This window comes from Chlorocebus sabaeus, chromosome 16 (assembly GCF_047675955.1).
Source record: "Chlorocebus sabaeus isolate Y175 chromosome 16, mChlSab1.0.hap1, whole genome shotgun sequence".
Taxonomy (NCBI): domain Eukaryota; kingdom Metazoa; phylum Chordata; class Mammalia; order Primates; family Cercopithecidae; genus Chlorocebus; species Chlorocebus sabaeus.
This window is the reverse complement of record NC_132919.1, coordinates 66,981,041-66,994,168: the sequence shown is the minus strand read 5'-3', so window position 1 is coordinate 66,994,168 and position 13,128 is coordinate 66,981,041. Positions and strand designations below refer to the sequence as shown.

Here is a 13,128-nt window from a genome sequence, read left to right as displayed (position 1 = left end):
CGGCTCACTGCAAGCTCCGCCTCTCGGGTTCACGCCATTCTCCTGCCTCAGCCTCCTGAGTAGCTGGGACTACAGGCACCCACCACCGCGCCTGGCAAATTTTTTGTATTTTTAGTAGAGACGGGGTTTCACCGTGGTCTCGACCTCCTGACCTCGTGAACCGCCCACCTTGGCCTCCCAAAGTGCTGGGATTACAGGCGTGAGCCACCGCGCCTGGCTAATAAAAGATTTTTAAAAAATGAATCGCCCAGAGAACTTGTTAGTTCTGATTATTTAGGTCTGCAATGGATCTAAGGAATATACACAGACACACACACACACACACACACACACACACACATATATATAGATAGAGAGAGACAGACAGGGTCTCGCTCTCGCTCTGTCATCCAGGGTGGCGTGCAGTGGTGCAACCACAGCTCACTGCAGCCTCCACCTCGGCGGTCAACCGATCTTCCTGCCTCAGCCTCCCAAGGAGCTCAGACTACAGGTGAGTACTACCATGCCCGGCTAATTTTTTCCTTTTTTTTTTGTACGGGTCTCACTATGTTGCCCAGACTAGGAATCTATATATCTATATCACTCTCTCTCTCTCTCTCTCTATATATATATATATATGCATGTATATATAGTATTTAGAGACGGAGTCTTGCTCTGTTGTCCAGGCTGGAGTGCATGGCGCAATCTCGGCTCATTATAAGCTCCGCCTCCCGGGTTCACGCCATTCTCCTGCCTCAGCCTCCCGTGTAGCTGGGACTACAGGCGCCCACCACCACGGCCGGCTAATTTTTTTGCATTTTTAGTAGAGACGGGGTTTCACTGTGTTAGCCAGGATGGTCTCGATCTCCTGAACTCGTGATCCGCCCGCCTCGGCCTAAAAATCTATATTTTAATAGCATTCCTGTTACTTCTAACAAGTAGTCCAATGGTCCAATGGTTACATTTTGAGAAAGTATTGTAATAGACAGATACAAGGTCCACCCAGCAAAGATGCCCTCAAACCCTTGTGAGCACCCGCTAACAGCTGCTTCTGGACCCTCCTCTTGCAGAACAAAGGATACTGGATTGTATAGACCTGGATTTTGTTCCCAACTTTGCCTCCACTTCCATGTTCTTCATGCCCCTGTGTAACCTGCTTCCAACGGGAGATATCTAAAGGAAACAAACCCTAAAAGTATCATATAAGCCCTTAAAACCTTAAAAACAGTTTTCAAACTCTGTGTAGCAAGGAAAACATATTTGATGCCAATACCTTTTTCAGGTATTAGTCTCCGTACTGATGGCAAATCTGCCAAAGAATCTGCTTTCAAAAATAACAGATCCAGAGTGATTTAACTGCTCCAATAGCTTTCAAACAGCTCACAAGTTCATTACCAAATATGGTTGGCTGACCAGTCTACAATCTGCGCTGCTGAGGGTGAGCTGTTCGTGACCTACCAGTCAGCTATCCCGTATCTGAAGGAACAAAAGGGCATTGCTGTTTCCTTCTCAGGAGGTGGATTAGGCTTTCCAATGACACTGCTCACTCTGCTGCCGCAAAGGGTCCCTTGCAGAAGGCACTCCAGGAAAGGCCTCCAGAACCGAGGGATGTCAAGGGTGCATTCCCAGCTTCTGAGCTTAGACCCCAGCCTCCCCCACCAGGCTACCTATATTCTCCAGATTGCGACGCCACAAATATGCTGACCTATTTAGCCACAGTAGTCCCAGAAGAGCTTCAAATCAGCTCTGAAAAAAGGCATCTTATACGCCCAAACCTTTAGTTGGAAATTTCTCTGCTCAAGTATTCCCACCAAGATCAACTTACAGGTGAAATGTATGAGGAAGAGATTTTCATATTAGGTTTCCTGAGTATATCACTAAGCTCTTGGGTATTATTTTATATGAATAAGGTAAAATCCTCAACATGACATTTCCTGGCAGCTGATTTTCAGTTGGTTTCGAATTCTGAGAAAGGAAGCACAAACCACAAAAGAATCTTCAAAACTGTATTTGGAATTGACAAAATCTTCCTGGAGACAAGGCCCTGAGCACAGAGTCTGTCTCCACCATGAAAGTTTTACATAAGCTGTACAGAACAAAATTAGCAATGAGTGATCTTTGGCACTAGAACAGGTGATTCCTTAGCTGTTCATGCAATATCCAAACTGCACACCACATGACATTAGATTGCTGGTTAACCGTTTAATTTTACATTTAAATTATCTTAAAAGGCTGGAAGTCCTAGCTAAGTTTTCGATATCAATATGCTACCCACGTCATAACACTTAGTGCCTGAGGTAGAGATTTCTGTAAGATATTTTTGAAAACACAATTGAGAGTATAATACAGAAAAACATTTTAAATCTTGGAAGCATATAGCCTGGTTCAACAAGCCAACTCTGAAATGCAGAACTAGTATCTTTTTTTTTGAGTCTCACTCCGTCACCCAAGCTGGAGTGCAGTGGTGCAATCTCAGCTCACTGCAACCTCTACCTCCCGGGTTCAAGAGATTCTCATCTCATGCCTTAGTCTCCCAAGTACCTGGGATTACAGGCACGTGCCACCATACCTAATTTTTATATTTTTAGTAGAGACAGTTTTGCCACGTTGGCCAGGCTGGTCTCGAACTCCTCACCTCAGGTGATCCACCTGCCTTGGCCTCCTAAAGTGTTGGGATTACAGGCGTGAGCCACCACACCCAGCCAGAACTATTACTTATCTCTGCAGAAACTGCACTGGTGCACTTTTTTCCTTTTTTTTTTTTTTTGGCGACAGTCTTACTCTGTCGCCCAGGCTGGGATGCAGTAGCACAATCTTGGCTCACAGCAACCTCTGCCTTCTGGGTTCAAGGAATTCTCATGCCTCAACATCCTGAGTAGCTGGGACGTGCACCTCCATGACCAGCTAAATTCTGTATTTTTAGTAGAGGGGGTTTTACCATGTTGGCCAGGCTTATTTCAAACTCCTGACCTCTAGTGATCCACCCACCTCAGCCTCTCAAAGTGCTGGGATTACAGGCGTTAGACACCACACCAGCCGAGAGCTTTCTTTTATTTGGACTCCTGGATTTTAGAATACCATGGTTTCTTTAAAAAAAAAAAAAAAAAAAGGCCGGGCGCGGTGGCTCAAGCCTGTAATCCCAGCACTTTGGGAGGCCGAGACGGGCGGATCACGAGGTCAGGAGATCGAGACCATCCTGGCTAACACGGTGAAACCCCATCTCTACTAAAAAATACAAAAAACTAGCCGGGCGAGGTGGCGGGCGCCTGTAGTCCCAACTACTCGGGAGGCTGAGGCAGGAGAATGGCGTAAACCCAGGAGGCGGAGCTTGCAGTGAGCTGAGATCCGGCCACTGCACTCCAGCCTGGGCGACAGAGCAAGACTCCGTCTCAAAAAAAAAAAAAAAAGTACGATTATTAACGTTAATAACACAGGAACCAAACTCAATATCATTATTAAAAACAGGCTGGGCACAGTGGCTCATGCCTGTAATCCCAGAACCTTGGGAGGCTGTGACGGGAGGATTGCTTGGGTCCAGGAGTTTGAGACCAGTCTGGGAAACACAAAGATCCCTGTCTCTACAAAGAATACAAAAATTAGCAAGGTGTGGTGGTGAGCACTTGCAGCCCAGCTACTTGGGAGGCTGAAGTGGGAGGACTGCTTGAGCCCAGGAGGTCCAGGCTGTAGTGAGTTGAGATTATGCCACTGCACTCCAGCCTAGGCAACAGACCCTTTCTCAAAACAAACCCCAAAAAACAAAACCAAACATCGATAGAACTACATAGGGACAACAGCAAATACAAATCTTTAAACTTCATGATGTGGTCGGAATGAGTACAATTACGCAATTCAATGATTCCAACATTTGATGGTGACTGTGAATTATTACATATTTATTATATATAGATGAGTTTAAATTTTATTTCCAAACTGCATGCCAGGACTTTGTTGTTATTATTTTTGAGAGAGAGATTCACTCGTTGCCCAGACTGGAGTGCAATGATGCAATCTCGGCTCACTGCAACCTCCACCTCCTGGGATCAAGCGATTCTCGTCTCAGCCCCCTGAATAGCTGGGACTACAGGCACCCGCCACCACGCCCGGCTAATTTTTGGTATTTTTAGTAGAGATGGAGTTTCACCATGTTGGCCAGGCTGGTCTCAAACTCCTGACCTCATGATCCGCCCGCCTTGGCCTCCCAAAGTGCTGGGATTACAGGCGTGAGCCACCACTCCTGGCCAAAACCTTTGATTTTTAAAAAGGCGTTTCTTGAAGTATCTTATTAAACATTTGATTTGAAGGAAACTGTGTATGTCTAACATTCTTGCCTTTTACAGAAAGCTGGCTAGCCAAAAACGTATCATCAACTATTGATGTTATTTTTAGAAGTGGACTGTCTCTTAAATGAGACAGAAAGCATGAAGTATGGACTTGCACAAGCTGAACGAGTAAATCATGGGTGTAACTGATAACAAATTAAGTCCATTCTTGGTATAAACTGCTAAAGAGTGTTTCAGACCATCACTGATGTCTGTGATAAACAGCACCAAGCGTCACAGTCCAACTTTTTTTTTAAGCGCCAAGTTCAAACAAGTGACCAATAATAATGGTTGGTCCTTGAACACCTTTTACCAGAGGCTTTTTCTAACCACTTCGTAACACTTTTGAGAGGTACATGGCTCCTGAAACTTGGAAAAGTAAAGTGATCTGCCTAATTTCATATCATGAATAAATGAGTTAATAAAGTACCTAATACTGATTTTTTCCCCTTTAAAGATACAGATGTCCTTCCAAAAAAAAAAAAAAACACATTAAGTGGAAGTCCGAAACTGAGAATCATTCTGGATGGCAAAGTTCATTTGTATCAAGAGTAAATAATTCTATAGACATTAGTCGAGGAAAATCCCCAGAAAAACTGACTTAAAATGATGTAACATACTTGTGGCTTTAAATGAACACATAAAGAAACAGGCAAAACTAAATAAGCAAAAACAAAGCCACAAAATGAACATTAACATTTCTTTAGGGGAAAATGCTATCTAATTTTCCCCTCAAGTTTGAATTAACTAAAAAAAAAAAAAGGCGCATTTCTTTTACAAATCTCTTCTGAATAACGGGTTTTAAGAAGAGCAGGCCGGGCACGGTGGCTCATGCCTGTAATCCCAGCACTTTGGGAAGCTGAGGTGGGCAGATCACAATATCAGGAGTTCAAGACCAGCCTGGCCAACATGGTGAAGCCCTGTCTCTACTAAAAATACAAAAAAATTTAGCCGGGTATGATGACAGTGCCTGTAATCCTAGCTGCTCGGGAGGCTGAGGCAGGAGAATCGCTTGAACCCAGGAGGTGGAGGTTGCAGTGAGCTGAAATCACGCCACTGCATTCCAGCCTGGGCGACAAGAGCAAGACTCCGTCTTAAGAGAAAAATGAAGAGCAAAGGACACACCACATCTGCATAAATCAAAGTGTGTTAAGGAACATAATCATGTCGATTGTATCCTGATTCTAGCAGGTGAAGGACTAAGAACTCAACTTATATTTGGAGTAGAAGCAAGTGTCATGATGGAGCGTGTCTTATATGGCAATTCAAAACACTATGATTCTGATGGGGTGGGGAACTCAATGTTGGACAGGCTTTTTATACAAACCCCACCTGCATGTTTCAGAACAATACTTAGAGATTCAATGCAGACCCCACCAATGGGTTAGGCAGACATGAATAGGCTCATTTTCTTTCTTTTTTTTTTTGAGACAGAGTCTCACTCTGTCTTCCAGGCTGGAGTGAAATGGTGTGATCTCAGCTCACTGCAACCTCTGCCTCCTGGGTTCAAGCAATTCTTCTGCCTCAACCTCCCAAGTAGGTGGGATTACAGGCGTCCACCCAGCACGTCTGGCTAATTTTTGTATTTTTAGTAGAGACGGAGTTTCACCACGTTGGCCAGTCTGGTCTTGAACTCCTGACCTCAGGTGATCCGCCAGCCTGGGCCTCCTAAAATGCTGGGATTACAGGCATGAGCCACCACGCCTGGCCCATTTTCTTGATGTAAGTTTACAATATGTCATTAGGGGAAAATGACTTTGGCAAACTCATATGCTTTAAAGGGAGAAAGATATATACTAAGAAGGCAGTTAGAGCTAGAAAATTCTTGACATAATTACAACTTTAGCAAGAGAATAAAAATAGATTTTAAAAGTGTGTGCATGTGGGGAGGTGACAGAGTATCTTTATATGTACTTTAAGAAGCTAACGAGTTATCCAGACACAAAAGGTAACATTCTCATCAGAACAGGCCAAGATGAAACACCAGGGACACTCTTCACAGAAACTAAGTGGATGCTTCTGGCGCCAAATGTCTTTGCCTGGTTCTTCCTGGCATTTCTGCTTGACTCCTTCCCTCTGTATCATTCTCAAATCCCCAACCTTTCCACTGGCAAAACCACTCTCTTCTCCCTCAGGCTCTGAATAGATAACACAAATGTATGGACATGTTTTGTCCTTCAATTAAAAAACCTGCTTGAAGCTCCACTGACGTAAGAATTAACTGGCAGTTCTTTATCTTACCTAGGCTTATGTATTCAAAATTTTGCCTGTTTTCTTGGAATTATATGAATTTCCTTATTAAGCATTTGATTTGAAGGAAGCTGTGCATGTCTATTAATTACCCATGATATACATGTGTATTACTTTCTGAAACTTCTCCTTCAGTCTCCTTTGAGTTTAATTTTTGCTTAAGATGTTTAGAGTTCCTGAGGTGCTTCTCTGGGCTAAAATTTAAAGTTTTTTTTTTTTTTTTTTTTTTTTTTTTTAAGCAAATAAAAGTAAATGAATGGCTAAAAGATAAGGCTAAATTTTCTAGGCTGGGCATGGTGGCTCATGCCTATAATACTAACACTTTGAGAGGCTGAGGCAGGAGGATCACTTGAACCCAAAAGTTCGAGACCAGCCTGGGCAACATAGTGAGACCTCATCTCTACAAAAAAAAATTTTTTTTAAAGAATTAGCCGAGTATGGTGGCACATGCCTGTAGTCCCAGCTAATCAGGGGGCTGAAGTAGAATGATCGCTTGAGCCTGGAAGGCAGAGGCTGCAGTGAGCTGAGATCATGCTGCTGCACTCCAGCCTGGGTGAAAGAGGGAGACCCTGCCTCAAAAAAAATTTCCTTAAGTTTATTTTCTTGGTGGGGGTAGGAATGCAATGCAGAAACAAAGAAAAACACTGCACAAAGGGTGCAGTGTTCTAGTGTTCATCTAAATAATGGAGAACTGGCATTTTACAATTAAGATATAAAAAATATTCATACTTTCAGAATTTCCAAGTCAGAGGTGGCTTACAATAGCTTTCGTTAGAAAAGGGTGAGACGCACAAATAAAATGCTCCCTGGTGGAACGAAGGCCCCTTTAAACCTTTACCAAGCTCTTTCTCAGAAGCTCACAAAATTTAAGACAATGAGAACATGATGAGAAAGCAAAGCTCTGCAACATAAGGTTGAAAATGACGATAAAAGACTAGTGGGATGAACATGAATGCTTGTCAGTGACAAACACATTATGCCTACAAGGAATAAATACTGCACTTCTCTTTAGGTCTATTTACAGAGAGGACCCCATGACCTTTCAGGTATAAACCTCCACTGGCCGAATTTGTTTAATCACAAAAGTTCTGTGGTAAATTATAAAAAAGAAATTTGGATTTAAGCCTTCTGCCATTTCCAATACAAGTAGCTTTGAGTATTCTTGGTTGACAAAGGAATGTTTGCATTTCTAATGTTAACAAAGAAAATATTCACCACTGGCTTCTTAACCAGAGGGAGAGAAGCAGGCAGGTTTCTGGATAGAGGTTTAAGGCAACTCAAACAGGTTCACAACTAAGCATCCTATTAGGGATTCCAGGCATGGCTTTGTTTTCTGAGGGTACAGCTCCACATCATCTCAAGCCAAGTTTTCCACATTGCTACCAAACTGGGGACACATTTCTGTAGCAAGTTTTTGAAAGAACTTTAAGTTATATACACACACCGTCAAAGCATATACTGGTGATGCTTGATATTTAAAGGAATCCTACAGTGAATCATTTATTTCCTTTGAAAATAAGGTTTTCAAAAACTGGCTACAACTCTGATTGCATGAATGAGATTCAAAGATTTCTCATGTAAAAGAAAGCTCTCAACCTCCTTATACTGTGAACTTGCTTTCCAAGACTAAAAACTGGTATCTCCTCTTCAGTCTCCTTACACATCTGAAATCATTCCTGCAATATGAGAGGCACTTTTATTAGGTGTAGCATCTATTAAAAACTCTAAAGCCAGGGTAGAATTTGCTGAACAAAGTAATAGCACTAGCCTAATAGGCATTACTTATAAGGACTTTTTCCCCTTTAATATAAAAGTATAACTACAGCAGTTCAATGTACAAATACAAAAAAAGTTCTCATACTAAAAAAAAAGTACCATAATACTGTACATACAAAAACTGTTCAACAAGAATGATTTAAATATGTCTGTTCTTCTCCAGATCTGGAAGACACAAATGTAAAGTTCTGCAACTGTATTATTGCTAAGAACATGTGCCCAGGAACACTGTGTTTCCGTTTCTCCCCCTCAGCCCAGCCCCGCCTCCAGAGTCCCCTGAGCTTGGATCATGAGCCAACAGCATCCCTGAAGATAACCAGAGCCAAATGTTTACTCAATGGAAGTCATTATTCAGTGAGCTGCTGCTTACCATAAACTATGAAAAGCACAGGTTTTAAGCCCGCCAGGATTAAATCCAGACGGAGGTCTTCCCATCCCCTGATTTGCTACTGGCAGTGCTTTTGTTGGACCCAGCTTTGGACCCCACTTTGGCCTTCTTCTCCCGGGGACCATGAGGGTTGTTTTGGTGACTGTAGGCCTGAATTGCCAGATCCAAGCGTTCCTGAGCCATCCTGATCTCCCGCTGCAGAGCCTCCAGGTCAGCTGGGAGGTTCTCTTCATGGCTGCCATACTGCTGTTCCTGGGCTGTGTTGGCCTTGTTTTGCTTGTAGGCGATCTTAGCATTGGATAGTTCGGTGTACTGGATTTGATCTGGTTTGACAGCAATGTTATAGCCAGGGGGAGCAGATGGTGTATTCCAAGTGAAAGGATAATTATAAGCACCCGGATCCTCAAGTTCCCTCCTTTTACTGTTTAGTGAGTCTCGAATGGTCCCAAACCCTAAATGAAGCATCTCCCAAATGTTAAGCAAGAGGCAAAGGCCTGTAACACCATACATTATCAGAAGGAAGATGGTCTTTTCAGTGGGTCTAGAAATAAAGCAGTCTATCTTATGAGGGCAAGGAAGTCTGCTGCACACATAAAACGGGTGGACTTGGAAGCCATATAGAAAATACTGCCCTATCAGAAAACCCACCTCAAACACGGTCCTTGCCAGCAACTGCAGCACATAGATTTTCATGAGCCCATCTTCCCGAATCCGTCGTCGGCCATCATGCTTAGGTTTGGGTTGGCTCTGCTCTTTATTTTCTTTATCACTTTCTAACTCCATCTCTGGATACATCATAGGATCCTCTTCGTTATCCTCCTCCGTTTCTTCTAGAGCCCGGTGTTGTTTCCAGCGCATTGCATAGGGCTTGCTCCGAGCCGCCTTCTTGTCTGCTTCACCGTGCTCCATTTTGGCAATCTTGTGGATAGCATAACCCAGGTACATCACAGAGGGAGTTGCCACCAGGATGATCTGGAACACCCAGAAGCGTACATGGGAGAGGGGTGCAAACGCATCATAGCAGACATTCTCGCAGCCCGGCTGTTCTGTGTTGCACACAAATTTGCTTTGCTCATCGTAATAGATGGATTCTCCTCCTACAGCTGTAAGGACAATCCGGAAGACAATCAGAACAGTGAGCCAGATCTTCCCCACAAATGTGGAATGGTTGTGAATCTCCTCTAGCAGGCGAGTCAGGAAGCTCCAACTCATGGTGATTGAATTGGTATGCCCTGATAAAAGTGGAAAAATACCAAAAGAAAATCAACAAATATTAAATCTTAATTTAATTATTAATTTATGATATCTCTAGGAACTACTACTTTGAATACTTGAAATCTAACTTCAAGGTTCACAGTGGAACAAATGTTAGAATAAACAGCATCTCGGTTGGGTGCGATGGCTCACACCTGTAATCCCAGCTCTTTGGGAGGCCAAGGCAGGCAGATTACTTGAGGTCAGGAGTTAAAGACCAGCCTGGTCAACATGGTGAAACTCCGTCTCTATAAAAATACAGAAATTACCCGGGCACGGTGGTGTGTGCCTGTAATCCCAGCTGCTCAGGAGGCTGAGGCAGGAGAATCACTTGAACAGAGCAAGACTCTATCTCAAAAAAAAAAAAGAATAAACAGCATCTCACTCTCCACTATCTTCAGGCAGGTCAATTCACCTCAGTCAACACCTGTTGGCCCTACAAGGTCCTAGAAAGTATGGATTACTTTCACGTCTCCTCTGGTTTGAAAGGTAAACTTGTAGCTACTATTTATCGAGATGTATTTCTCAGACCTCGGTTCTTTTTTTTTTTTTTTTTTTTTGAGACAGTTTCCCTCTTTCACCCAGGCTGCAGTGCAGTGGTGTGATCTTGGCTCACTGAAAACTCTGCCTCCTGTGCTCAAGTGATTCTTGTGCCTCAGCCTCCGAGTATAGTTATGGGATTATAGGCATGCACCACCATTTTTGTATTTTTAGTAGAGATGAGGGTTCACCATGCTGGCCAGGCTGGTCTCGAACTCCTGACCACAGGTGATCCTCCTGCCTTGGCCTCTCAAAGTGCTGGGATTACAGGTGTGAGCCACCATGCCCGGCCATACCCAGGTTCTTTACACATACTATTATTTCATGAGACCTTCAGAATTTTGTGAGATAGAGATTAAAAAAACACACAGGTATAGTTATTCGGTCCAATCACAGAAAAACCACCACGGAGAACATAAAGGGGACATCTCGGCTAGACTCCACTGTGAAGGGGTGACTTATTAGGAAACTTAAATTTTAGACAAGTGCTAAAAGGGATTAAGAAGATGGTACAGCTACAAACTGCTGGCAATCATTAAGAACTAAAAAGACGAAGGGAACTAGGAAGATCTTCCCTAGCTAGGCTGTATAGCATACCAGATTTTGGTTTCACTTGGAAGCCCACAATGAATGGTTTTGCAATAAATATTATACCCCTTTACTATATAACAGAATCTACAAATTATACTTCTATACCTTATTTATGGCAGACATTAAAAAATGATTGCCAAACTGAACTGTGAGGACATTAAATTCAATCAACAGCAAATCCACTTAAAATAGCATTTTAAAGGATAGTTTCTTTCTGAGATTCACAGATCTACATCCAGGATCCAGGTAAAAAACACCTAAATGAGGTAATATATGGGAAATCCCCAATAGAACCCCAACACAAAGTAGACTTAACTTTTAACTTGTCTTCCTCTCTCTCCCAGTTTACTTCTGCAGATTACAGATGATTTGTCAGCACCACCTAAGTTTAAATACACTTTACCTGTTGTCCAGAGCTTCTGTTACCCACAATTTTCTTAGAGAAATGATGTTTTGATTGCAATTTTTCCAGATTCCCTCTGGAAAGGAAAAAGAAAAGAGCAGGTCATAAGCTTCCTGCCACAGAAAACAATGAATCACTAAAATGCTATTTTCAGAAAGAAACAAAGTTTTCTATGTACCATAAAAATCAATGAGAATAAGACGGAAACAGGCTTCAGTTTGAATACCAGTTTTCTCCTCCCCATACAGGTGGCAGGAGAAACTATGTAACAGGTGACCTAAAGATTCTACCAGTCTAAGAATATACAACAGGAAGATGAGTCAGTAGTAAAAGCATGAAGCAGATGAACTCTGGCACCTATAGGAAAAAGCCAAAGCAGAAGAATTGCAGCAAATTGAAAGTGGGTCACTAAAGGTCTTGCAAAAACCTTCACCCCGTCTGCTGTATTCCCTGAAGCAGCCAATATACCTCTCGGGGATTTAAGCAGCTAACCAGGAGCAAGCTGTTTAGCTGAAACACCCAACAGCTGGCTCTCAGTCACAGGAACACCCGTCTCCATAGGAGGTGATTTACAGATACAACTGCTCACAAAAAGTCACAGAAAGAAAACACCTGTATCTGTAAGGGATTAAACAGCAAAACAGAAAAGTTTCCAAGATGAATTATGCTCATTATCAAGCTCTGGCAACTCTGCACACCTCTGGCCAAATGTCATCCGTAAGGCGAGAAAATAAATTTAAAACAATTCCTGAATGTTATGTGTTTATAGTAAATTTAAAGAGTGCTTTGTTTTGTTGTTTAAAGATACAGGAAAAAAAAACTGGAACAATTTCCAAAGGACCAATGGGGAAAAAAAAGTGCAGACATGAAGCTGCATAAAGATGTGCATATAAGCCTGGGCAATATAGTGAGACCCTATCTTTCCAAATTTAAAAAAAATTAGCTGTGTGTGGTGGCAGTGGTGGCCAATGCAGTCTAACCTGGTAGACAGAACAACACCCTCTTACACACACACACAAGCACACACAGACACACATGGCCCAGCACAGTGGCTCAAGCCTGTAATCCCAGGACTTTGGGAGGCCAAGGAGGGGGGATCACTTGAGTTCAGGAGTTTGAGACCAGCCTGGGCAACATGTGAAACCCAGTCTTCACCAAACAACAACAACAACAACAACAACAACACCCCCCAAAATTAGCATGGTGATGAACACCTGTGGTCCCAGCTACTTGGGAGGCTCAAGTGAAAGAATCACTTGAGCCCGAGAGGTAGAGGTTGCAGTGAGTTGTGATTGTGCCACTGCACTTCAGCCTAGGTGACAGCGAAACCTCAAAAATAAATAAACAAAGAAGCAAAAAGATTTACATATGAAGAATCCAGGCCAGGTGTGGTGACTCATGCCTGTAATCCCAGCACTTTGGGAAGCCGAGGTGGGTGGATCACCTCAAGTCGGGAGTTCAAGACCAGCCTGACCAACATGGAGAAACCTTGTCTCTACTAACTAAAAATACAAAATCAGCCAGGTGTGGTGGTGCATGCCTGTAATCCCAGCTATTTGGGAGGCTGAGGGAGGAGAATTGCTTGAACCTGGGAGGTGGAGGTGGCAGTGAGCTGAGATCGCACCATT

General features: G+C 43.0%; 1 protein-coding gene across 2 annotated transcripts in view; it reads right to left on the bottom strand.

Annotated features, from left to right (window-relative positions):
* Nucleotides 1–1,971: 1,971 nt before the first annotated feature.
* GJC1 (gap junction protein gamma 1) overlaps nucleotides 1,972–13,128 on the bottom strand; it is a 31,269-nt gene continuing 20,112 nt past the window's right edge. For both annotated transcript variants that reach the window (XM_008012394.3, XM_008012392.3), the window contains exons 2-3: nucleotides 11,501–11,576; nucleotides 1,972–9,944 (exon numbers count right to left, since the gene is read on the bottom strand). In XM_008012394.3, the coding sequence (XP_008010585.1) occupies nucleotides 8,734–9,924 (1,191 nt within the window). In that variant the 5' untranslated portion in view covers nucleotides 9,925–9,944; nucleotides 11,501–11,576 and the 3' untranslated portion in view covers nucleotides 1,972–8,733. The remainder of the gene's footprint in view (nucleotides 9,945–11,500; nucleotides 11,577–13,128) is intronic.